The following is a 27,735-nucleotide window of genomic DNA, read 5'->3' on the forward strand; positions in this document are numbered from 1 at the left end:
TTTTTTATTTGATTTGAATCGTTTTAGCCTTTTTGTCCATTCCAGTGTATTCCTGCTCATGTTAGTGCCCTAGTTTAAAAAAACAAAACCTCTTGTAAGTACTTCCACTCAGCGTAATAAATCTTGCCTCCTGCTGGACATGACCATCTGACCTCTCTTTAAAAGCATGCGTGTTCTGAAGATGGGAAATTCTTTCAGTTCTGTTAAACGAGGGCCAAGCAGATACACACCGCTGTCTCTTAATCATGTGTAGTCTAGATAACCCACCCGTAAAAAAACAAAAAAAACAAAAAGCATCCATCACCACTAATCTCTCTTATCTGCTCAGGTCTTCATCTGTCCCCCCCTGTAGATTATAAACACTCCGTGTCAGCCAAAAGCACCTCAGTAAACTTTTCAAGAGTTTTTGGCTCAGACGACTTCTCCGAAGAGGATCAAGGTGTTTGGTTGCAGAGAGAGAGAGTAATGTGACGGAAATCATTCATCAGCTTTAAGACGACGACCACAAGGATGAAAGAACATGCATAGAAACTATCTAACACAGGAAGATTCATATATATTTAAGTACGGACCAAATCTCTTTCATTAATTTCCCAGCTTTACGTGGTAGTGTTGATGTTCACCCAAGTGTCCACGAAGATCACACCAAGAAAACTGTGTGCAAAGTTAAAAGACAAAGGCACAAAAACACAAAAGACTTACTCTAGAAGTTGCTTTAATCTTCACTCCGTGTGTCCACTATAGAAAAAAACAACATACTGAACATAGACAGGTTTTAATAAAGGAAAATAAATATTGCTACATGTCTCATGTCTATAAAAGTTCATCTGAAAAACATTTCTGGGAGAGCAAATGAGGAGGAAAAAAAAGTGCTCACAAGACGATAAGCATCGAGAGTGAAACATGGTGGTGGAAGCATCAATAGAACAGTAATGCAGGCACTTTGGCAAACCTCACCGAAACTTTACAAAATCTATCTTTGATGTGAAAGAATGTAGGAAATCGATGGGGTCAAGAGCTCTAGGTTGGGAAACGATTCAAAATTGCTTTTGTGATTTTATCTTCAGCTCCATTACCATCAGCTGCATGGATGAAGTGCTTCCCCTTTGCCCTTTAACCAAATAAGCAAGCAAAGGAAAATATGGTTCATACTAAAATGCCACTATCGTGCACACAGCTGTGCTCTAAGGAAAAGGGACTTATTCTTCATCTCTTTCATTTCCAATGCAAATGACATGGCAGAGATGTGTTACAGACAGTGCAGCCTTACAGTTACAGGAAGAACAAAGTAAAGCCTGTAGACTGAATGCTAAAAAGCTGGTGCTGTGGAGCTGTTTTAGGTCCACAAATGCACCTACACACACCCGGGAAAAACCAAAAAAAAAGCAGCAAGGTCAATTCAGTGCAAACAGCCACAAAGCCTCCTTTTGTTCGGACTTCCTGAGAACCGCGTTTTACTGAATTACAATGATTTCTGACGTCACTCAGCTTCCCTCCCGGCTGACTCCCGATTCTGGGATGCGGGTGAGGAGCAGGTGAACCTTTTTTTTTACATTGCATCCTGAAGAAATTTACGTTTTTGCATTCGGAAAAAACGCTGAAGACCTGAATATTTTGAAAAATATTTTCCTAGATCCATTTCTTCTTTAAGGTGAAATCATGGCAGGAGAAATCAGATTATTGTGTAGTTGATGTTAGGATTTAAAACAAAGCACATGAAGGAAAAATGGTCTTTAAAACAGGAAGGCAAAGTATAATCAACTCCTATATTATTATTATTATTGCATTGAACTTACAGCTAATTTCTTCTTTTTAATAAATAAACTAGATTAAAATTCCTGATTTTTTTTTATTCCCACCATTTCGATGATAATTACGGCTTTAATGTGATTTTCTACACTGATGATAACTCGTAACGTTCCTGAAAAAATCGGATGCCAATTAAAAACATTATTCAAACTATTAGACAAACGTTTTTTCCTTAGTAAACAAGACCAAAAAAAATTGTCTAGCAAATCTTATCTATAACATATTACAATCTACTCAGTGATGAAACCGTAAAAACAGCCGAGACTCTATACCACTGAGACACAGCAGGCGTACTGGACCCGAGCTCACAAGCTCAACCTGGAGACCCAGAGCAGGAAGAGGAGGAGTAAGGTAGTCGAGCGGTTCGAGATTCCAGCTGCAGAATTCAAGAAACGGATTCGTCCCTCTACGGATGGATGGACCCTCTGCCTCTCTTTGATGTAGGCGGCAAACACAGACATGTCGAGGTCACCTGTGTGTGTGTGAGAGGGGGGGGGGGACGTTAGCAGACGTACATCTGCACCGTGTTTTTCACCTCATCAGGTACTGTGACTGAACGGTGTGCATTTCATTGTTTCAGACACAACAGGAGATCATTTGTATGATCAGACGTTTTCCTTTTGACTTTGTCATCTTTTTACCACTTCCTCCTCGTGCTTCCCTGCATGCTCTGACCTGACGTCTTAGATTTGTCATCGTTTCCAAAACAAGTCATGTTATTTGTCGAGTTTTAGAAAACAGGGTTACATAGCAAGCATATCATTCAACAAAGTGAGCTCTACTTTATTCTGAGAGACATTTTATTTTATTTATATATATATTATTTATATATTTATATATATATATTTATATATATATATTTATATATATATATTTATATTTATATATATATTTATATTTATATATTTATATATATATATATATATATATATATATATATTTATATATATATATATAAATCTATATATAAAATTTATAGCAAATAAATCATAGAGAACATGCTCTAAATGATATAAACACAGTCAGAAATCGAACCCTAAACTAATTGGGAAGTAACTACAGTGGAACCTCAGCATATGAATTTAATTGGTTTTGGAGGCGAGTTCTTAAGGTGGAAATTTGTTTTGAAACTAATAATGTAAATGTGGATAATCCGTTCCAGCCACCCAAAAATATGACCAATATTCCATGTCAAGGCTCCTCACAGGAAGTCGTGCCACAGAGCTTGGGCTAAAAATAGAACAGATCACCCACGCCACCAATCTGTCAACAAAAAAAACACCCGGAAAATCACCTAGCTTTTGAACGCATTGCCGAAGGTAATGTTGGTATCGTGGGATTACTTTTTCCAAACACTGAAAAAAAGTTGCTAACTCTCTTCAGTTAGCTTCGCTTGGCTTTCGACTGATGCAAACAAGTTTTGAAAGGCTCCTGGATGTATGTGCAACTTAGCCGGTTCAGTTCAGTTTGTATGTCGAACATGCTTCATATTCTGCAAAATTTCAATTCTTAAGGTGAAAATTCGTAAGGGAGTACATTCGTATACTGAGGCTCCACTGTAAGGTGTTTTATTCCTCTTATATCACTACAATTTGCCTTTAACTTTTCCCTGACAAACACCTTATTCTTATTCGTAAGATAAAAAGCAGAGTCCGGAAGATTTTCTGATGCTGGAAAATTCTAGCACTGAAACTGGAGACTGAAAACGAATCCTTCCTCACACTTCTCCTATTAACAGTTTCCCTGAACACCTTTAAACTCCACTGAATGAACTGAACCACACCACGGATACTGAAAGTAGTTTATATTTACTGCAATCTGAATAATTTTATTCAGATCGAGCTCAGTGGGACAGACTGAACTGTTCACATGAAACCTTTTCAGTCTGATCGAGCCTCCAGTCTGATTATTTGGTTGCATGTGAACGTACTGAATGTGGATTGCAGCGAAAATATTTCTATTTCAACAGACCTGTGCATTGTGGAAGGTAAAATCTGATTATTGTGTAGTGCATGGTGCGATTAAAAACAGTCATAAAGCACAAAACTAAAAAATAGTCATTAAAACAGAGAGGCAAAATATGAATATATGATCAACCTCTATATTATTATTATCATTATTATTATTACTGCACTGAACTTAGAGAGAATTTTTCTTTGACCTTGTTAATAAATAGATTAACATTTAAACAAAATCTTTGAACTTCCTGATTTATTTTTTCCATTTCGATGATATTTACGGCTTTTGTGTGATTTTCTACACTATATTGAGATGATTGTTATTTTATTTTATTTTATTTTAACTTCCATGTAAAATTGGATGCCAGTTAATAACGTTATACAAACTAGCAGTTCAGAAGTTAAAAGAAAAAATTGTGTAGCAAATCATTAAATCTTTATAAAAATATTAGTCTGCGACGCTACGTACTATGTAATCACGTCGGAAGGTCACGTGTGATGTAGGCGGAGCTACAGACCCAGTGTTTACAAAGCGAACGTGCAAAGACCAAGGAAGTGTAAATAATTCAAACGCTCTTTACTAACAAAAAGGTACATATAACTTGTCATTCACACAACAACTTCCTTCTCCACGCTAGTAAACACTGGGTCTGTAGCTCCGCCTACATCACGCGTGATGTTCTGACGTGATTATGTAGTACGTAGCGCCGCAGACGCGCATCCCAGAGCTAGTGCTAGACGACCTTTTGTGGTTAAAAAGTATACACTTTTTTTTAATTTTTCTAAGAAACTGACCGATCATTTCACTAGATAAGAGCCTTCCATGGTTTAGAGATCTTTGGAGCTGCGTTTAAACTGTATTTTGGAAGGTCAAACTCACGTCCACCACTGAAGTCCACTATATGGAGAAAAATCCTAAATGTTTTCCCTCAAAAAACATCGACTGAAGAAAGAAAGACATGAACATCTTGGATGACAAGGGGCTGAGGAAATTATTTGTAGAGTTTTCGTTCTGGAAGAGAATTCTCCTTTAAACAGTATAAATATTTGAAACAGACATCAAAATGAAATGATTTAAAATATTTCTGTCACGGGCTGGAGACGTGTATTAGTTCAGTGTGTGTTTTTTCTCTCCTCATGAAATGTACATCATGTTCTATTGCTGCAGAAGATGCTCCAGTACATTTCACTCAGGTGTTTATTAAGCTGCACACTGACCAGCTCAACCTGCATGTAGACGGACTCACCGCTGTCATGTTTCAGCTTCTCCTCCTTGATCATGGAGAATCCGTCTCCTCCGTCCACTAGATACGACGGCATGACCACCCTGTAGACTTTTTTAGGGTCCAGGGGCTCGTAGTGCGGCACTCGACACTCTGTACACAACACGCTTGCCTTCACCAATCGCTCTCCAGACGGCTTACTCAGGTCATACTCTATCTGAAAACCTACACACACACACACACACAGCTTGTTTAGCTCAGTCTTATCAGAAGAGAAGCCTTCCTAAGGAACCTTCTGTTTAGAGGTCAAATAACATTGATTGTTTTGGACTACGCCAAATTTATCAATCTTACAGCTACAGCAGGAAGTTTACAGGGAAAAAAGTGTTTACTTCCCGGACGTTTAGGAAACAGCCCATGTCACTGGAGTCAATCCTCCATTCAGGATATTAATTATAGCTGCTTCAACACAACTATACCCTACTAATAATGATGTTTGGAAGACATGCAGGAGAAACTGGTGGTTTTTAAGCTGTTTTTGTGAACAGGAAGTACACATTTGTGAGGAAAAAGATGGCAGAGTGCACTTCTTCTAATCCATTCTTTATATTCATGAGCTATTTCCTAGCCACCAAGTCCCACAGGTAACACTTTAAACAGTATTTATAGACATGTAGAGATAGATAATGTAAATATATGTAAATATTAGTCATATTAGTCTTGGTCACATGATAGATATTATATGTAAATAATGTAAATATACATATACAGATATGTAAGTAAACAAAGGTGATCCAGTAGCTTTGCGCAACAAGTAGCTTTGAAAACAAATTTCAGGATTTCTGGAAGATGTGTGTGAATTAAACGCTGGTGTGAATTAAAGCGTCTATATATTATTATTATATATATATATATATATATATATATTCCATTCATTATAGAATTATAAAGATGATTTCAGCTTTTATTTCTGATCCATGTTCAGAAAAAAAATAACGTCTGGGTTCCTGAATCGAGGTTCTCACAGGAAGTTCTAGCATGTATTGCTGACGCCCTGTTCTCTATACAACAATACAGAGTGGCACAAAGCAGCTTTATAGAAATCCAGCTATAGATTTTGAAACTGAATAATGGATCCAATAAAACACTGATGATTGAAAAATCACCAAAACAAAACCAAGAAAGAAAGCTGGACAGGAACCAGATCCCAAAGAGAACACTTCCTGTTTTTGTGGCGTAGGAAATGATGAAAATATCTTGAACATTTCAAGGATGAGTGATTTCTTCACTTTGGAGACAGGAAAAGGTATTACACAACCCTCTTGTAGCGACCAACCCAGTTACAATCAGCTCTGTGAAAAATCCCTGTCAGATTATTACTTACCTGAGACCTGCAGGAACTCCCCGGTGTTTCCTCCATATCTGCGTACGCTGTGCTCGAAGGCCTTCTTCAGCGTCGAGCCGTTCAGCTGAACCAGATCAAACGTTCCTCCGAATGGCAGCACGGAGATCACATCCTCCATGGTGATGCTACCTGAGATACACATTCCACCACACAGGTTCATACATCCAATTCAATACAATGCAATTTATTTGTATAGTAGTTTTCACAATGGACATAGAATAAAAATGATAAAGTTTAAGCTAATATTTATTCCTAATGATGTTGGTGAGGAAAAACTTCCTGAAATGATTATGAGGAAGAAACCTTAAGAGGAACCAGGCTCAGAAGGGAACCTCATCTTCATTTGGGTGACACTGGACAGTAAATAATATCCTTCCTTCAACGATTTATAGTCATGAGGAACTGTGCAACCAAGAGGAACTAATAGGTCAGTGTAGCTTCTGAGTTCATTACAGACTTAGCATTAATTCCTGAAAGCTGACTGAATCAAAGATGGTGTGATCCACCCTTCTGTTTCAAGCTTATTGGACTGAATCCCAGTGAAAGCCGCCACGTTAAGAACAGTGAAATATGATGTTTGAGGTATCAGATGAACTAAAGATTGCTGGATTATAATGACACGTTCAGGGGGAAAAACGAAAGCCTTGAAGAATGAAAACATCTTATGTTAGTAATGATGAGATTTTCTGCCATTTGACTACATGGATATATGGCCTGCTTGTGTAACCTACGAGTGATTCAACAGGTCAAGACCTTGCACAAGACACCAACATCACTGGCTTTGTTAATGTGTTCATAATGAAAAGTCCTCCTGTGGTGAAAGTGGATATTTTTGAGCAAGACGAAATAGATGTCGTGTGTCACGAGGGGGAAGTGTGAGGGTTGAAAAGTGTACAGAGCTGGTTGATACACGGATGTGTCGAGAACAACGGCTCAAGCAGAGAAACATCACTTCAGCTTGTGAGCTTCACTCTGAGGTGACTCGGTCAAAACACACTGAGAGAAATACACAATAATTAATTGCTTTTTTTCATTCTGGTTGTTTTGATGTAGCTACTAAATGTACTAGGCATCTGTCTCATTCATAAATATTTAATAACTGCTTTATCATGGTTAGATGAAGCACATATTAGCAAAAGTTTGGGACATCTGCCTTTAAATGCACATGAATTTAATATGAAGTTGTCTCGCCCTTTGCAGCTAATAAAAGCTTCAACTCTTCTGAGAAGGCTTTCCACAAGGTTTAGGAGTGTGTTTATGGAAATTTTTGACGGTTCCTCTAGAAGCGCATTTGTGAGGTTGGACGAGAAGGTCTGGCTCTCAGTCTCCGCTCACATTCACCCCAAAGGTGTTCTATCAGGTTCAGGTCAGAACTCTGTGCAGGCCAGTGAAGTTCCTCCACACCAAACTCACTCATCCATGTCTTTATGGACCTTGCTTTGTGCACTGGTGTGCAGTCATGTTGGAACAGGAAGGGGTCATCCCCAAACTGTTCCCACAAAGAGCATGAAATTGTCCAAAATGTCTTGGTATGCTGAAGCATTAAGAGTTCGTTTCACTGGAACTAAGGGGTCAAGTCCAACCCCTGAAAAACAACACCTGTATTCAATGATTTGGAGGGGTGTCCCAAAACTTTTGGCAACACAGTGCATGCATCAAAAGAAATGTGAAGCTCTCATCCTGCCATCTGCACCTAAATCTCAAGCTGGATGGAGAAAACGATGATCACTAACATACTAAGCGTTCGGTGAAGAATCTGCCCTGGTCTGTGGTCTGCGTGATAGTATTTGGTTATGACCTCACCTATGACCTCGTCTATGACCCTGATTTGGCCAGCACATTCTTTCTGACAAACACGTGACAGACACTCGTCTGTTTCAGATGATGTTTATCAGTAGATAAAGCAGAATATTACACCTTTCTTCTGTGTAAAGACTTCCTGTTGGTCACAGTAAACCTTAAAGAGTTTTGCTTTACAAATCTCTGTCTCTTCACGGGTTTTTAGCAATCTCTCTGCTGAAATCAGCTCAGACTTTTTCTCCAACTGAACCTGATAATTCTTCCCTGTTTGGAGAATCGGCTCAGACACTGTGAGAGTGCTACGGGTTTGCAATTTTATGAGCATGAGAATATATAAACCTGAGAATAATGGATGGGAAGAAGATGAGGATATTCGACGGGAAGATGAGGATATGAAGATATCAAATTTTCCAAGCTCTTGTTATGAACATGAGACCTGTATCGCTATGACTACTTCTATACAGACGTGTGCAGACATCAGGGTTGAGAGGTTTGCTTCAGAAGGGAAGTTTGTGTGAGTTGGTAAATAAGGGTTCTTACTCAATGTGAGCTTGGCAACACCATATCCGGAAAAAAATATATCTACATTGCAGTAAAAATGATTACAGGACAAAAAAACCCCAGCTGTGGTCAATATCTGATGTTTTTTGTATTTTTGGGCTGTTTTACAGATCCTCATGCAAATGTGGCAACATTCCCTAAAAACTATGGTTCTCATAGTGAGGTCTGTGAAGAACAGCTGGGGGATCACTGTCTGTCTGTCTGTCTGTCTGTCTATCTATCTGTTTGTATTTATTTACTTACTCATTTAATTATTTATTCACTCATACGTTTACTCATGTATTTATTTATTTACTTATTTATTTATTTATTTATATTTACTCATTTATTTATTTACAAATTTCTGTATTTATTTATTCATTTACTCATTTTATTTATTTGTTCATTTATTTCAAAACTGTCAGCTCTGTTTTTGAAGTTAACAAATTCAGTTTTTTTCCTGAGTTACCTTGAGCTACAAGTGAATTGAATGATTTGAAACTAAACCTTATTAACTAGTCTATAAACTGTTATAAAGGTGAATGAATATTGCCAATGTAAATCTAACGGCAATTCTAACAAACACATGGAACATTTAGGAATTAAAAACTCAAATTCTTACTGTACACATTTAAATAATGACCCAGATATAAAGAGGAAAGAAATTGGATGGGGTCATTAAACGATACATAAATTGTTGTCTCAGAAGAGAGACTGGTTTTAAAATCTAAAGTGTGTGCACCTCCTCTGCCCTAAGTATCCCCTCCCACATACCGTTTCTGCTTCGTTCATCAATGGGACTTCGTATTCCCCCTCCGTTTAAAATACAGGCACTAACATGGTTCCACTGGAGTTCATCTGGATATTTGATGTTGTGATGTACCTGTGTATATAAAAATAATCGGTTATATATACTGAAGACAATCATTCATGTATTGACAGAAAAAAACAAACAAAAACAGATAGGCATAAATAACAAGGGATGACTGACCATGGCGTCACAGATCAAGTTTCCCAGGTTGCATTCGCGAAATCGACACTCTTCAAACGTCCCGTTAAGATAGACCAGAGTCTTCCCCACGTACTGAGCCGAGTAATTGGCCAGTTTGAGCTTCCAGGTGTCAACATCTGCCTTAATGGTGGGATCTAGAAACAGGAAAACAGGCTTTTATAAAATTATATTGAAAAAACTTAAACTTGATTTAGCTTTGGCTTTCATAGAGAAAAGAAAAGTAGCTGAGAGGTAAGTAAAAGATGGTATGAAACGTACAAGCAGTGACGGTGTTCAAATAATCACATCTGTGTGAGAACACAGATCAAGCGAGCGAGTCTCCAGTGGCATAGCATCAAATCTAGAGCACTGACGAGAAATTTCTGATGGTGATGAATGCATGACGGTGCTGGGGGGGTGGGGGTGCGGGGGTCATTGGGATAGATATCTGATACAGTACTGACATATTTTTTACTAGTCAAAGCAAGAACACTGACTTATTTGGTATTTAGCAAAGTGACTCAGTCCAAAAACAAGTCCGGATCAGCGGCTCATGAGCACAGAACTCAATCAGTTCAAGTGCTTTCTTGACCATCTGACTAGCTGACATGTCCCTACAGTGAATTACACACTACAATGAATGCATCTGTCAGCGTCTACACAGACTGACCATGGCGTCACAGATCAAGTTTCCCAGAAATCGACACTCTTCAAGTGTCCCATTAAAGTAGACCAGTGTCTCCCCAACGAACTGAGACGAGTAACTGGCCAATTGGACCTCCAGGCTTCTACATCTGCCTTAAAAGCTGGGATCTAGAAAAACCTATATATATATATATGATGCTATACATTAGCAGCCTGTGCCGTTTTAGAGCTTATCCCTTTAATCTTAAAGAAAAAATCTTTGCAATGTAAAGCCATTCAGCAAACAAATACACAGTAAATCTGCAACACTTCTGCAAACATCCTCTGCATCTTGCTAAATCTAATCTGAAGGAAATGTGTTAACATCCTAAAGAACACATCCGGTGTGTTGATTTCAACAGACTGATATTATTTGGTACGTTAAAATCTTTTTTAAGGTCATGTAATGTTAATTATTACATCACTCTCTCTCTCTCTCTCTTTACATACCCAAGTTTTAATATAACAATTTTATTCTATTTTTACAAACGCATTACCTCATTTTTTTTCTGTTTGACTGACATTTTTTTTTTTTTTACCCCTCTTCTGGCTTTTTGCCTTCGCACTGTAAATCAATCAGAGCTGCGTTTTAACTGAATAAAAGGTGCTACATAATTAAATAATTCATTACTGTACTGATTTTTTTAAAATTTATTTTATTTTAATGCATGCAACCAGAGCTAGTTATAGTCGATAATAAACAAACAAACAAATAAATATAGCAGTAATAATAAATATATTAAAATAAATAAATTAATAAATTCATAAATATTCATTTAATGTCATTTTGATTTGAATAATTCATAATAATTTATTAATTAATTTAATCATGCAAAAAAAAAACCACCACCCACATTTCACAAATCAATGTAAAAAAAAAAAAAAAAAGTATGCTAACAACTCAGAGTATCAAAGTATTAATAAAGAATACTTGGAAAGCGTAAATTTCCTATTAGGATGAATAAAGCTCTCTCTCTCTCTCTCTCTCTCTCCTTAAGCTGCTTTCCTCAGTGCCGCATAATACAAATCTTTATAGCTTAGATAGATAAACAAATTGAGATGTGTAATTGCTGAACCGGAGAGCTCATCTGTAAGGAAACATTTTTATAGAAAGCGTCTCCAGTTTTTTTTTCTTTTTTAAGAGGTAAACAGGCCATAGGAAATTCTTCAGGATGGGAGATTTAGTGTTTTCTGGTCTAAATTAACTTAGTGAATAAACAGCCCGACATGTCCTCCTTTAATCAATACAAAATTGTGTTCATCAGCAACAAGCGGCTTGAAGATGTGCAGTTATAGGAAATATGATGCTCACACCACAACATGATGTTAATTCCTTCTAGGGAAAAATACGCAGAACAGAACAGAACGCTGCCTTCGAGACCCAACTTCTTCTGCACACTTCTTCAAATGCAACTAGCTTTCACTTCCTTCTCCCTCAGAAGCACACAGAAGTCTTGTTTCTCTTTTTGGAATCAATTCAATTATTGTAGTATTTGTACAATGGACAGTTTCACAAAGAAGGTTTACAGAAACGAATCATTTCAGGATAATACATTTTAAACCTATCCGTGAAAAGCAAGCCGACGATAACGATTATATATGATGGAAAAGAAAATCCCAGCTTGTTAAACCAGTAAAATTTAGTAAAAATAACCTGCGACTTGAACATCAGGACACATTTGTTATGTATTATCCAAAACAGAGAAGTTTTATATAAAAGGATTTCCTTTAGCACTCACCTTCAGTTATGCTGCTATTCAGCAGGATTGGATTTCCTGTAGCTTTTACAACGTTTCCGTTAGAATCAAAAGTCACTTTGAGGTAGCCCAGGTATTTCCCAAAAGCGTAGGCTTGGACCACTGGCACCTGGCGGCCATCTTCGGATGTTACCATTAGAGGGTAGGGTCCTGCTGGAACCTCGGTGGAAGGGGGAACCCCTGCACACACACACACACACACATTTTACTTATAGACAAACATATTCATATCATTTAGTGTTATTGTCTATAGTTTAGAACACATGTGTCTGATGTTATCCAGAAAGGGGTGGGCTCTGATCAAAAATCTGGGATCAGTTGCGTTTCCGGCTTAGAATGAAATCCTGCACTCACACCGGCCCTTTCTGGATAATTCAATTCAATTCTATTTGTAAAGGGGTTTTAACCGTGGACAGCATCCTAAATCATCCATCCATCCATCCATCCATCCATCCTCTACACCGCTTATCCTGCAGGGTCACAGAGAACCAGGAAATTCAGGGCACAAGGCAGGATACACACTAGACAGGATGCCAGTATCATAGGGCAAAATTGCACACACACTCATTTACACACTACTGGCATTTCAGAGAAGCCAATCAACTGATCAAACAGCTGGGATCAGGAGCTTAAGCGGTTTTAACATTGGACAGTGTACCAAATTGTCCATCCTTCTGTCTATCCCGCTTATCCAACAGGGTCACACTCACACACTCCTTTACCCACTACTGACAATTCAGAGATGCCAATCAACTGATCAAACAGCTGGGATAAGGCGTGTTTCCTACTGAATTGGAATGAAATCCTGCACTCATTCAATTCAATTCTATTACTTAAGTGGTTTTAACATCAGACAGTGTCCCAAATCATCCATCCATTCGTCCATCTATCCAACCATCCATCCACCCAGCTGTCCATCTGTATGTCCATCAGTCCATCCCACTTATTCTACAGGGTCACACACACACTCACTCATTCACACACTACTGACAATTTAGAGATGCCTAATGCAAGCCTTTGGACTCAGGAAGGAAACCAGAGAACCCAGAGGAAACCCCTAACACAGGGTGGAGGCACGAAACAAACCACCAAAATCAAATCAAATCAGCTCTATAGACACCACAAAGGATAAAACAGATACAGGGAAACCTGAGGCACTGTTTTTTTTCTCTCTGACATTCTCTAACTAAGCCATGAAAGCACTTACAACAACACGGCCTCTATAAATGCACCACTGAAGCTACACCACTACACATTCCTGTCATTTTTTTTCGGTTACCATGTCTGCTAGATTGTTTCCGGATCACTCTCAAGTACACGACGTGCTTTACTGTCAGCATGTTAATACTTATTACAAAACACCACTGTTAGGAGAGAGACAAAGAAATCACAAATGTGTATTGATCATATGGAGTGGATAATAAATAATGTGATATAATGGGAGAGAGAGAAAAAAAAAAAAGTCTGTCTCAGTATTTCTGTATTTTCAGGGAATCTAACCTTGGGACTGGTTGAAAATGTGATTACTCCACGGTGAAGTGAGAACAAAAGCATGCGATGCTGTGGGTCGGGTTACCCATGTCATTGCGCAGCGTTTTTCTGGGAAACTGAACAATTTGTGCACAATAATCATATCTACAGAAGTGAATACGTCAATGGAGGAAACCCTGCACTCTCAGTTCTTTCTCAGTCCTTCTGCTGAATCTGCAATAATGTTAATGTTTACACGGTTTGTACCAGGACATCCTTGAATCCTTGGTATTTGCTTGACAACAAACACCAATTTGAAAATGCACTAGATTCAGAATTTCAGTGTACCTGTGTATAAAAAAGTGTTGGTGTGTCCTCCGATCACCACGTCCACACCCTTGACCTTTTTAGCGATCTCTTTGTCCGTGTCAAATCCGGAATGGCCGAGAGCGATGATCTTTTTAACGCCCAGAGTGGTGAGTTTGTTTACCTCGTTCTGCAAGGCACTGACCTCCTCTTCAAACCGCAGGTACGGCCCTGAGCCCACAAGGAAGGAAATAATCCTCAAAACAAAACTCAAATTAAATCAAGACAAGGTGTTTTTTTGTTAACTATTATTATTTTTAATACTAATTAATTAAATAAAAGAATAAACACTACAGTAAGATTAATAAATGGTGTGGTTATATTCTTCAAAGTAATTGTATTCAATAAAGTAAATTAAACAAGTGAAAAACGAATGGAAATAATTCTTTAGACAGACTCTAAAGGAAAGTGTATGATTGAGTGAATCATATATAAACGTTATAAAGGAGTGAATTTTAGGCAGAATTTTCAATAATTTTATAAGTCTTTAAGTAAGATTTTAAAAACGAATGAATCATTCTTACATAAAGTGAATCACAAAGAATCATTAGAAACATCTAAGTATTATAAAAGAATGTATCATAAGGAGCGAGTGAATCAAAGAAAAGCATTAAGAATGAATGAATCATAATGAACGAGTGAATCAAACTAAAGCATTATAAGAAAAATGAATCATATTGAATGAATGAATCAAAGTAAAGTATTATGAAAGAGTGAGACTGAATCATAACAAATGAGTGAATCAAAATAAAGTACTATAAAAGAATGAATCACAATGAACGAGTGAATCAAAGTAAAGAATTAAGAAAGGAATGAATCATAATGAAGGAGTGAATCAATGTAAAGAATTTAGAAGGAATGAATCATAATAAACGAGTGAATCAAAGTAAAGAATTAAGAAGGAATGAATCATAATGAACGAGTGAATCAATGTAAAGAATTTAGAAGGAATGAATCATAATAAACGAGTGAATCAAAGTAAAGAATTAAGAAGGAATGAATCATAATGAATGAGTAAATCAATGTAAAGAATTAAGAAGGAATGAATCATAATGAAGGAGTAAATCAAAGTAAAGAATTAAAAAAGGAATGAATCATAATGAACGAGTGAATCAAAGTAAAGAATTAAGAAGGAATGAATCATAATAAATGAGTGAATCAAAGTAAAGAATTAAGAAAGGAATGAATCATAATGAATGAGTGAATCAAAGTAAAGCGTTATGAAAAAATGAATCACAACAAACCATTTATGACATCAAGAGAGTAAAAGTAAATACAGTATTAGGAAGGAGAAAAATGACATCACATTACACGAATCACAATAAAACTTGACTTTATTTTTAAAAAAAAAAACAATTGTAATACCTGGCAGTGACAGAGCTGGCGTCTCCATGGATGTGTATCCCACAATACCGACAGTCTCAGTGCCAACCTTTAGAATTTTATAAGGTAAATATAATCCGCTGATCTGTGAGGCAACAGGATCAACAGCCTTGATGTTTGCGCTGAGCACGGGGCAGGTCACATTCTTTAAGAAGGGCTTGAGTCCATCCACTCCATTGTCAAACTCATGGTTTCCTAGAGCCTAGAGGGTGGAATGTGAAAAATAAACAAATGCACTATGTAGCAATACAGGTCGAAGCGATTTCTAGCATCGTGTCTCGTAACCTGCTTCCTAAAACAATCTTCATGAAGAATTCTTCACTATCACTGATTTCTGGAATCGATCTCTGACATTTATATCGTTTCAGATTTAATAACGAAAACTTTTAAAGTGTTAGCGCCACTACCCTCCGAAAACAACACGCAACCCTCTAGATAATCCGAAAACAACTACCCAAGAGGTTTAAACAGCAGCTGTGCGCAACCTGCTCTTAGTGATCCGCCAGCGTAAATCTTCGTCACGCTTATTACAGCCATGAACTCGAAACCTTCCACGCTTATTACAGCTTTTCAAAGGCTCTGCTTAGCATCAAAGAGGTAGGAGGTAGAGGTAGGTTTGGTCTTTTTCGAAACTCGGTGGGACGCCTTAACTCCAGGAACAGGACAACAACATCCATCACGCTCTAGGAAACGTCTTTCGGAAAATGTGACCCGCAAGGGGGAAAACGCCTTCGCTGTTTACGTGACATCGCCGTCCCAAACCACCAGTCGAAAACCTGCTGGCCGATATAATAACGGCCCTGGTGGTTAGCGGGCGATCTGAGGCACTTCCAGATGTCAAACCATGTCCTAAACTTGTCTCACCCTGATATTTTCCGAAGCCTCCATTCGTGACAACAAGCACTAACACCGAACACCAAGTTCTTCTGGTAATGTTTATGGAAATGTTCACGCAGGCTTAGTTAAGGTTTGGCACATCCTGAATGAGGTCCATGTGATGACTCAAGCTTCCCTCCCAAATGAATTTATTTTAATTGAAAATTTATAAGCAATGTCAATTTTTTTTGGCTTTGTTTTGTTCTGCTCTCTCTTTGTCTCTCTCCACCCTTCTGGTAAGTGGATTAGGTGCATCTGTTCACACACACACAAAGTTCAACAGTTACACCCTGGCATCCTTTTGACGAGGAAAATGAAGGCACAGATTCAAGCAAAAACAAAACTATACATCAAATCTGTACACAGAGTACACACTTCCTGTATGTAGAGTTTCAAACAAAACTTTTCCTTATCTGAGGAATCTGGAAATTAAGAACTTCCTAGCAACCGTTAAAACAAACAATTGTGTGATGAAGCTCAGGACAGAACAAGATGGATAGGAAACGCTTTTCCATCGTCAATCACTTCTTGGAATTATGTCTAATTAGCTAGAAGGTGTTAATTACATCTCTAGAACAGCAGGTCGGCAGCTCGGATTCAAATCCCAGGGTTAGATCAACACGCCTCTTTCTAATACGTTATTGTTTCTGTGGTAGCACAGACTCGCACTGATTATTATTTTTTGCCTGATGCACCATATCTAAGTTGATATACCGAGATTTTCTTACATTTATGGAAAAATATTCATCAGGGCAAGTTATCGGAAACACAACAAGCTGTATTTTTGTTTGTTTATGACGTTTCTCTCTCTCTCTATATATATATCTATATCTCTATATATATCTATATCTATATCTCTCTCTATATATATAGAGAGAGAGAGTGGAAATCACTTCTCCAGTCCATGTTAAAGACATGCAAAGTTAAACTAAATTCCGAGCCAACGAAGGATCAGGTGTTTACCTGAAGCTGGCATGAAAAGATCCATGGCACTCTTGATAAAGCTCTGAAGAGGCTGCACAACAGTCTCTTCAGAGCTTTATTAAGAATGCCATGGATGATTTCATGCCAGCTTCAGGTAAACACAATGATCCATGCCAATAATAACAAATAGAGGCAGCTTCAAAATGTTGATAAGGCTGTTTACAGCAGATGTTAATCTGCCCTGACTACATTTTAAGAGACGGTAAATTACAGGCTATTACTTAACCATCGAATTTTAATGCTGCATGATTCATTCAACTAAAATGCAGTCGGCAGAACAGACAAACTTCACTGCTTTACTTCATATGATGATTAATTATTTGTAAAACACTTTCAAAAAATTATATACATCTTTGATATTGAACTGTTCTTTCAGCAATTTTTATTTATTTATTTATTTATTATGGCTTTTAATTTAGAAATTTAGGGGGGGGGGCACCAAGCATGGTTTGGAGCTAAGAATTTTAATTACATTTCACAGCATTGTGCAAATGATTCCAAGAGTTTCATCTTTTTTTTTTTAGTTGGATTTCATTTAGTTCATAAACATTACTTTGTATGTTAAGGAACCAATTTAAGTGCGCATGCGCAAAAAAGCACGCACAATCGCTGAACGCAGTAAGTTTGCTTCTAAATAAAATAAATAAAACAATAAAAATATAAATAACACCTTGTCCATTCATTCACTCATATGAGAGCTCATACACACACACGCACTCATATATACACAGGAAAGTGGCATTGTACTTCCGTATAATTATAGTAAATATTTATCCTTGTACACAAAGTACACGTTTCTCTGGAAACTTTGTCTACTAAGCTTCTTCTTTTCTACATTCCAATTACAGGTTTTGTGGACAATAAAATGAAACATGCAGATGAACTCCATGAGGATGTTGAGTGCATGCGTTTAAAGCGTCGAGAACAGATGTTCCACAGATGTCCAGGCTGTTTTGTGCGCACTTACCATGGCGTCATAGCCGAGTTTATTCATGAAGTACGACGCCTCGTCGCCTTTATAGTAGTTGAACCACACGGTGCCCTGGAACTGATCCCCGGCGTCCAGCAGGAGCACGTTCTTCTCGCTGCTTCGGATCTCTTGGATTTTGGTGAAGCGTCGCGCGACGCCGGCGTAACAGTCTCCTTTCGTGCACTTCCCCGAGTCCTTGTTGGTCTCCTCGACGCGGGCGTGCACGTCGTTGGTGTGCAGAATGGTCAGCTCCCAGTCTGCCGCCGCGAGCCTACAGCTCGCGCACAAAAACAGCAGCAGCAGCGGCGGCGGCAGCAGCGCGCGCCCCGCCGTCGAGTAGCGCATCCCGTGGCTTGTGACGATTTCAGCAGCGCGCGGACGCGGTGCAATGCGTAACACAGCGCAGCATCGAGACTAAATACAGCGCGCGAGTAGGCGGGGAGAGCAAACGACGACACTGACATCCATCGAGGACACCGTTACAGCGCTGTTATCTCTTTAAAAACCCAAACTGATTTTAGGGAACAGGCCACGTTTAGCACGTGCACAAACAGTTTGAACACGATCAAAAGTATGCGTAGATTCACACTCACATGTGGGCATCATCACAAAGTTCAGAATTCAGATTTAAGAAAAACATTAAGATTTCCCTTGACGAAAAAGGCCCGGCATTTGGGAGGCACCCTTATCCACTTACATCTGATCTTATTTTGTATACAAGTGATCAGGGTTAAGGGCCTTGCTCAGGGGCCCAGCAGTGGCAGCTCCGTGGACCTGGGTTTCAACACCTTAACCACTAAGCATCATGACAATGCCCAAGGGTACAGAGCGCACTCCATGAAGACACAGCGTGTTAAAGTTCAACTGCAAAAAACGTCAGCTCTGAACACCTTTAGGATGAACTGGAACACTGTCAGCACCCCAGACCTCCTCATCTAACATCAGTGTCCGATGTCACAAATCTGAATGCTGAATGATCACAAATCCCCACAGCCATGATCCAACATCTGGTGGAAAACCTGTACAGAACAGTGGAGATAATTAATCTATTATTAATCATCAAAACAGATTAATTCATTAACATATAAGTGGATTGTCTAAATATTCAGAATTGTGCTCTACATCTGAAGACACACTGTGGTGGTACACAGTAGGTATCATCTGCACGTTCTCCCAGTGTTCCTGTAGGTTTCCATTGGGTTCTCAACTTTCCTTTTATTGTCCAAAACACACACCAGGTAAGCAGGTAATGCTAATTGTGTGAATACAAAATGCCTATGCGAATGGTGTGCTGGTGAATTCTCCATGGTGCACACTATCTCTGGCCTTGCAGTGACCATGACAGATTACTGAAAGCAAGTGAAAACAGAGTTAGCAGCTAACAGAGACAAGGTTAGGTAACACCACCACGCCTTACCTTAGAATCTAATCTCTCCATTTCCAAAAAGGTTTTTTTTAATCTTTGTTCACATTTAAGAAATATTCCAAACAACAGATATGATCTTATTTACAGCACTGGTGTCATTAGGCGCTGCAGATATAGAGCTGTATAATAACTGATTAGCTTTGGAATTTGATCCACATCTTTTTGGCCAATTTCTTTATTGAAAGTGACTCATTTCAGGAAAGGTCTTCTCATCAGCTCAGATGACACCGACTTGGACTTTGAGGGCTATAAAGGGTAGACTTTGAGATGTGTAATGTGAGAGTGATCTATTTAAAAGACTTTAGAAGAAGAATGCTCAGTTTCCTGCCTTCACAATCGTTCAGTCAGATCGTTAGAAAGTGAGGTGGATGTGTAAGGTAAGGATCTTCAGGATGTCTCCTGTGGATCAACAATAACAGCAAGGTTCCTATGGTATCATTCCTATCATCATAAAAATATCCTAAATGCTGTATTTGTAACAGCTGTAGTTTTCTTTTATATAATCAGTTTATATGTCCAGTACACCGGTCAAACTTATCAAAGACAGTGAATAGAGATTTCCTTTTAGCTCAATATGGTTATTCCACCACCATCCATAAAGCCAATTCCATACCAAGCTTGCCACTTTAGAAACCTAAATGGAATTTAAAAGGCATTTTGTGTTCAGCTGTTTATTTTTCCTTGCACTGCAAAGATAACTTACAAAACTGGTTGTCCAGGTTTAAGATCAGGATGTACTGCGAGCACTGAGACAGAAAGTACATAACCACAATCAGCCACAAGCCTCTATTTGTTTCTTTCTTACTGACCAATTGCATAGCGTAGCACAAATTGTTGCACGAAGCAACGCTGTTGCCGCAGACCAGTCAGAGCTGCAGACGGCTGTCCAGACCAGAATGTGCTTACCAGAACTGAAAAAAGGTGGCATGAACTGATGAATAATATTATCCGATCAGGCATAACATTATGAGCACTGAGAGGTGAAGTGAATAACACTGATGATCTCCTCATCATGGCACCTGTTAGTGGGTGGGATATATTAGGCAGCAAGTGAACATTTTGTCCTCAAAGTTGATGTGTTAGAAGCAGGAACAATGGGCAAGTGTAAGGATTTGAGCGATTCTCCAAAACTGCAGCTCTTGTGGGGTGTTCCGGGTCTGCAGTGGTCAGTATCCATCAAAAGTGGTCCAAGGAAGGAACAGTGGTGAACCGGTGACAGGGTCACGGATGGCCAAGGCTCATTTGATGCACGTGGGGAGAGAAGGCTGGCCCGTGTGATCCGATCTAACAGACGAGCTACTGTTGCTCAAACTGCTGAAGAAGTTACTGCTGGTTCTGAAAGGTGTGAGAATACTGTAACTGTATTATGATAGGTGAGAATACTGTAACTATAACTGTAACTGTATACTGTATACATCTGCAACTTACAGGACTTAAAGAATCTGATGCTAAAGTCTTGGTGCCAGATACAAGAGCACACCTTGTGATCTGATTTGTCCTGTATTTCACAATGTAAATTGTTTTGATCATCTATGCAGAGCTGTAAGCTGTTTTTGAATGCCGCTGCCTAGATGACAACAACAACTGACCATGACTATATGTAGAAACTCACAGTAAATCAAATCCAGCTGTTTATTCTAGCTCTCCTGTGCATGAATCTTATGCTAAACTTCAATACAATTATTCAAGAATTATCATAAGGACTGAGGCATGAAGCCCACAGCCAAAGAACACAGTGTGTTATCTCTAGTATTTTTTAGTTTTGCTTGAACTTTCCAAAGGCTTAAATATTTGGATTAAACACTTTGCTGCACAGTCATGGGGTACTACAGTATGCAGAAAATCCTGGAATGTAGAGAAAGGAAACTCCAGGCTAACAGCTTGAAAGATTTAAGCTTTTAAGATTTTAAAAAGTATAGAATTACATAAAATTTCTAGATGAAAGACAGAACAGCTGTGCATTGTGATTTCTCAGGAAGTTCTTCAATGACTCGATGCGTGCCATATCCCTTCCAAGAAATGGTTCCATGTGGCATGAAATAAAGTAGGTGTTGTTTTTCAGGGGTTGGGTTTGGCCCCTTAGTTCCAGTGAAAGGAACTCAATGCTTCGGCATACCAAGACATTTTGGACAATTTCATGCTCCCACCTTTGTGGGAACAGTTTGGGGATGACCCCTTCCTGTTCCAACATGACTGTACACCAGTGCACAAAGCAAAAAAGACATGGATGAGAGAGTTTGGTGTGGAGGAACTTGACTGGCCTGCACAGAGAACTGACCTCAACCTGATAGAACACCTTTGGGATGAATTAGAGTGGAGACGGCAAGCCTCAGTGCCTGAATTTACAAATGTGTTTCTAGTCAAAAATTCCCATAAACACACTCCTAAACCTTGTGGAAAGCCTTCCCAGAAGAGTTAAAGCTGTTATAGCTGCAAAGGGCGGGACAACTCCATATTACATTCATGTGCATGTAAAAGAAGACGTCCCAGTTTTGGCCTTGGTCCCAAACACATGGGCAAAAACAAACAGGTGAATGTCCTAGAGTGGCTGAAGAAAAATCCAGGATCTGAATCCTACAGAAAATCACTGGCTCAGTTTGGCACCAACCTAAAGAGCAACAAAGGTGTCAGGAAGTAAGGGTGAAGAATAACAGGTAGGATTAAACTACGTGAACCTCAACATCTGATAATGATAATGTGCCTCTGTCTAGTACTAGCCAAGCAGCAGGCTATTTTCAAAAGATCTGTTCACAAAAAATGAATTCTCTCTTTGCAATATCCATACTGGCTGGATCAAGATTTTTAAGTATTCCTGTGGATCATTTTAAAGAGGATGTGGGGAGGGGATAAGGGATGAAAATAAACCGAAACATGAATTCTGAATTCTTATAGCCATATGGACATATGCTATGAATTAGTGTCAGTGTACCAAGATATTAAACGTTGCATTCTTAACATACCGCCATAGGATGAGATCACGAACAGAAGGAAGCACTTTGAGAGGAAATGGTCTAATTCGAAATATAGGAAACAAGGGGTCAGTAATGTCTTTACTGTATTGCATGTTAATGTTTCACAACTTTAAATTAGGTTCAATAGATTGTGATGTAACAAGGTGTCTTCTTTTGGGTTGAAGTGCCATTTATACGGTCACGGAGAAATAACTAATCCGGACAGTTCAGGGGGAAAAAAAAAAACAAAACAGAAAAAGAAGGTATAGTGTGCGAATGGAATTCTTACCCCTGATTGGACGAGACATCGGTCACTCAAGATATACAGGAAGTAGGAAATTGTGTATCTAACATTGTACACATGTACATTGTGCAACTTTGTTATTTTCTTTAAAAGACTTAAACATATATATTTATCTTCATAAGCGTGATTGTGGATATACTGATAGCGTATCATGGTATAAAGATTAGTTTGCGATCTCTAAAAACACACCTGAAGAACACAGGAATGTTCCGAAGGCAAAACTATTCCAGATTAAAGGACGTAAGGAGCGCTATAAGAGCAGAGCTGTGTTCATACACACAACAATCCACTTTCTACTGCTGCAGCCTGCTGTATGTCCTGAGTGACAGATGTCTCGTCCAATCAGAGATAAGGATTCCATTCACAAAGAATACATATATGACTTTTTTTTTTTTTTTTTAAATAATGGGTCTCAGATAACAGTCTTGATCTCTACATCGGCTTTAAGCCACGTCAAGACAAGGCGAGGTTTCTTTGCTTTTGTTTTGTTTTTTTTCCAAGCAATAAATTAAAAAAAAATACACAAAATGTGGTGTCCATGCAAATGGTACGAGGACATTAACTATCCTTTAACTTTAAAGGAATAATTCGATTTTTTATTCATAATTTTGGGATGGATTACTAAGCATAATTTTGGGAAGTGACTTCAGACATCACAGTATCACTATAAAAAAAAAAAAATAAATAAAAAAAAATAAAGAGAGAGAGAGAGAGCTTACTTTTCTACTTCAGGAAATCTGGATGATGCAACATCCTGGTGAAGATAAAATATTACAATATTAGAATGTCGCTGGGGCGCTAGATGTTTTTCCTAACCTCATGAAAAATGAAATAAATTCAAAATAAAGTATTTTAAAGGATATTTCATGAAGCATAGGGGTTGTAAAGGGACAGTTTGTTTGTGGAATCAGACAACAAACCAGGTATCCACCCCCCCCCTCCTTAATGTTGCAAATCCTGATCTATTCGTCATAGCCATCCTACACATGCTACAACAACGCTGCATCTTTAAGAATAAATGTTTGTATACGGAAAGCTTGTTGTGTACATGAACGTCAACGAGTGTAAAGAGGATTATATACATCGAATCTCACCGACGCAGCATAAACTCCACGTGATAAACATAGCCATGCCTTCATGACATGAAGGTTCATGACTCCAGAACAGATACTGTTCAAATATTTGCATATGAAATTAATTCTTTAAAAAAAAGAAAAAGTTTAACAAACATGGCTGCAAAACCGGCTGTAGGCCTTAATGAAAGGCAGGTAAAAAGGCAACGCCCGATTTTCTCCTTTTTAGACACGATTTAAAGGTTAACCATACGCTGGCATTTATCTGATCTCTCCCAGTTGTGTGTGCCTATGTGTGTGTGTGTGTGTGTGTGTGTGTATAACTAAGCCATCTACTTTGAGAAATGAGAAATAATAAAACTAAATAAATAATAATAATAATAATAATAATAATAATAAATAAATAAATAAATAGTGTGCGCACTCGTGTAACTAAGCCATCTGCTTTGGGAAATAATAAATAAAAAAAGAAATAATAAATAAAAAAAATAAATTCAAAATAAAAGAACATGAATAAATAAAATAAATAAATAGAAAAATTGCGTGCTTGTGTGTAACTAAACCATCTGCTTTGAGAAATTAGAAATACAAAAAAAATAAATAAAAAAATAAAACAATTAAAAATGAAAACATTAATAAAAAATAAATAAATAAATAAATAGTGTGTGTAATGTCTCGTGTAATACGCTCGTGTGTAACTAAGCCATCTGCTAATTAAAAAAATACACACACATACATATACATACAGTATATAGAGATTGATGGTGGGAGGAGTTACAAGAGGCAATACAGCTGGTTAGTGGTGAAAGCTGTGATGTTGCCATGTCCTGTTATAAAGTACCCAAGCCAAAAGAAACGACATCCAGCATGACCAAATAAATGTAGTCCACAACTCCATACTGCGAGTCAGTTAAATAAAAGCAGAACTAAATTCTGCATTCGGTAATGAATAAAACATTTATGTTATGTTGTTTTCTCAGAGGCTGTCAGTGGCCATGTAAACAAAAGGAGGCTTCACTCTGTGTCGTATCTAGAACATGGCTAACTAACAGATCTGGTTATGAATTATATAACAGACTTTTCAATATTTGGTTATACATGATTTATGAAGAGGCTGTGTACACATGAGAGGGCTGTGTACACATGAGAGTGTACACATGGGTTGGTTATCTTATTATATACAGACACATTAATACCAGGGAGTATCGAGGAATTTATCGCAGTGTTGCTGAGTCGACGTAATCAAAGAAGACTTGCGACTCGACTTTGGATTTTATATTAGTGACTTTGCTTGAACTCGAGCCCTGTGACTTTTTCAAGATCAGAAATGAGAGAGACAGACAGACAGAAAAAAAGACAGAGAGAGAGAGAGATAAATGGAGTCAGAGAGAGAAATAGAGATAAAGGGAGTCAGAGAGAGAAAGAGAGATAAAGGGTGTCAGAGAGGAAGAAAGAGAGAAAAAGAGATAGAGAGAGATAAAGGCAGTCAGAGAGAGAAACAGAAGTAAAGATAAAGGGAGTCAGAGAGAGAAAGAGAGATAAAGGGTGTCAGAGAGGAAGAAAGAGAGAAAAAGAGATAGAGAGAGATAAAGGCAGTCAGAGAGAGAAACAGAAGTAAAGATAAAGGGAGTCAGAGAGAGAGAGAGAGACACACAGAGAGAAAGGGAGATACAGGGAGTCAGAGAGAGAGAGAGAAATAGAGATAAAGGGAGTCAGAGAGAGAGAAGAGAGAGAGAAAGAGATAAAGGGTGTCAGAGAGGGAGATAGAGAGAGATAAAGGGAGTCAGAGATATAGAGGGAGCAAGAGACAGATAGAGAGATAAAGGCAGTCAGAGAAAGAAACAGAAGTAGAGATAAAGAGAGACAGAGAGAAAGAAACAGAAAAAGAGAGAGATACAGGGAGTCAGAGAGAGAGAGAGAGAGAGAGAGAGAGAGAGAGAGAAAAGATGGAAAGAGAGATAAAGGGAGTCAGAGAGAGAGAGAGAAAAGACAAAAATGAGAGAGAGAGATACAGGGAGTCAGAGAGAGAGAAAGAGAGACAGAGAGAGACTTAAAGGGAGTCAGAGAGAGAAAGAGACAGAAAAAGAGAGAGAGAGATACAGGGAGACAGAGAGAGACAGAAAGAGAGATAGAGGGAGATACAGGGAGTCAGACAGAGAGAGAGATAAATATATACAGAGAGACAGAAAGAGTGAGTAATAGCGATAGCGGAAAAAAAAAAACAGGGCAGAGAATCAGCTGGGGGTTTTGTTCCCTAACAATTCATTTTCTTCATCCAAGAACAACATTCACCCGATTCAGTTCATTTTAATTTGAGTAGAGCTTTTAATAGACAAAGCAGCTTTGAAATTCAGAATAAGTTAAAAAAATAAATAAAATAAATAATAAATAAATAAATAAACAGATGTTTACTCCTAATGAGCACACCAGGGGCAATGGTGGTGTGGAAAAACTCCCTGATATGATATGAGGAAGAAACCTTGAGGCTCATCCTCATCCTCATGACACTGAAGTGTGTGTGATTATGAATCATGTTCCATCATGTTCATGTTCATGTACAGCTATATATAGTGAAGTTGTGTAACCAGGATCTTCTGAGCAATATCTAACTAGCATCTGCACAATTCTTCAACTTCTTATAGATTTAACATAACTTCTTTCCTTCCAAAGCTATCAGATATTTAATGATGGAGACCCGAGCACAGGATCGACATCAGCGAGTCAAAGCCAGTGCCCAAACCATCGGGTCAGTCGAAGGCTGTCTTGGTACTCTCAAAATTCTTAGGATTCTTCACCTTGCAACAACCAAAGGGCTGAAAATGCAGTTCAAGTATATTCAATTGATTTTATTTGTATAGAGCTTTTAACAATGGACATTGTCTCAAAGCAGCTTTACAGAAAAGTATAGAAACATAGAAGGAAAAAATTATTATAAAGTTACTATTTTATCCATAATGAGAAGCCTGAGGCGACAGTGGTGAGGAAAAACTCCCTGAGATGATATGAGGAAGACACTTTGAGAGGAACCAGACTCAGAAGGGAACCTCATCCTCATTTGGGTGACACTGGACAGTAAATAATGGGAATGTAACTAAATAATGTCCTTTCTACAACTGCAACCAAGCGTATAGATCAGTGTAGTTTCTGAGGTCATTATAGACACTTGCTGTCGCAAGCTGACAGATCCGTGACTGTGTGATAGCCTTCAAGTGGCTCTGTCCATAGCTGTCTCCTGGTCACATGCTGTCCACACAGATCTATCCACAGCATCAGTGAGCTTACTTACACAAAGTACACAAAAAAACCCTACTACTTACTTAGTGCCTTGTAAAAACACCACCCTGCTCCCACCTCTGTACACTTACTGTAAATGTCCTCCACCTTGCTTATTTCCTTCCATGGTCATGCCAGGGCTTCAAACAGACAGCCCCAGCTCAGGAAACCAGAGGTTTCCTGTTAACACTACTGGATGTCAGTGGGCTACTGCGTCACTGCAACACGAATCTGCAGACACAAAAATAACCAAAAAATTGAACAGTAGTCATTCTGAGCCTTTATACCAAAAACGTTCAACATTCCAGTTCAACTCTGCTCATCCAGAGCACAGTTCAAATGTGTTTCCTGTGCAACGGTTCTATCTGCACATGCACCATGAATGGAAAGAAGAAAAAAAAAAAAAAGTTTGGTTTTGTGTGCCAACTGATGAAACTGATGTGGAAGCAGAACGGAGGATTTATGTTAGAAGAAAGAGAAACAACAACAGGG

The 27,735-nt window shown here is 38.4% G+C and overlaps 1 protein-coding gene across 1 annotated transcript; it reads right to left on the reverse strand.

Annotated features, from left to right (window-relative positions):
* Positions 1 to 698: 698 nt before the first annotated feature.
* On the reverse strand, positions 699 to 18,612 carry nt5e (5'-nucleotidase, ecto (CD73)). The gene is made up of 9 exons (XM_058393125.1): positions 18,214 to 18,612; positions 15,369 to 15,588; positions 13,986 to 14,174; positions 12,150 to 12,347; positions 9,727 to 9,881; positions 9,510 to 9,618; positions 6,375 to 6,524; positions 5,015 to 5,215; positions 699 to 2,281 (listed from the first exon to the last, which is right to left on the reverse strand). Exons 1-9 carry the CDS (start codon positions 18,559 to 18,561, stop codon positions 2,115 to 2,117), a joined length of 1,737 nt encoding a protein of 578 aa, XP_058249108.1. The 5' UTR covers positions 18,562 to 18,612; the 3' UTR covers positions 699 to 2,114.
* Positions 18,613 to 27,735: the final 9,123 nt, after the last annotated feature.

The sequence above is a fragment of the Hemibagrus wyckioides genome, linkage group LG06, assembly GCF_019097595.1.
Source record: "Hemibagrus wyckioides isolate EC202008001 linkage group LG06, SWU_Hwy_1.0, whole genome shotgun sequence".
Taxonomy (NCBI): domain Eukaryota; kingdom Metazoa; phylum Chordata; class Actinopteri; order Siluriformes; family Bagridae; genus Hemibagrus; species Hemibagrus wyckioides.

Excerpts from the sequence above, each read along its gene's own strand:
- nt5e (XM_058393125.1), bottom strand. The coding sequence starts at position 18,561 with ATGCGCTACTCGACGGCGGGGCGCGCGCTGCTGCCGCCGCCGCTGCTG. Across the intron at positions 12,348-13,985 it reads CAACACTTTTTTATACACAG|GGGTTCCCCCTTCCACCGAG; the intron begins GTACACTGAAAT and ends GTGTGTGTGCAG. Across the intron at positions 9,882-12,149 it reads GAATAGCAGCATAACTGAAG|ATCCCACCATTAAGGCAGAT; the intron begins GTGAGTGCTAAA and ends TCCTGTTTCTAG.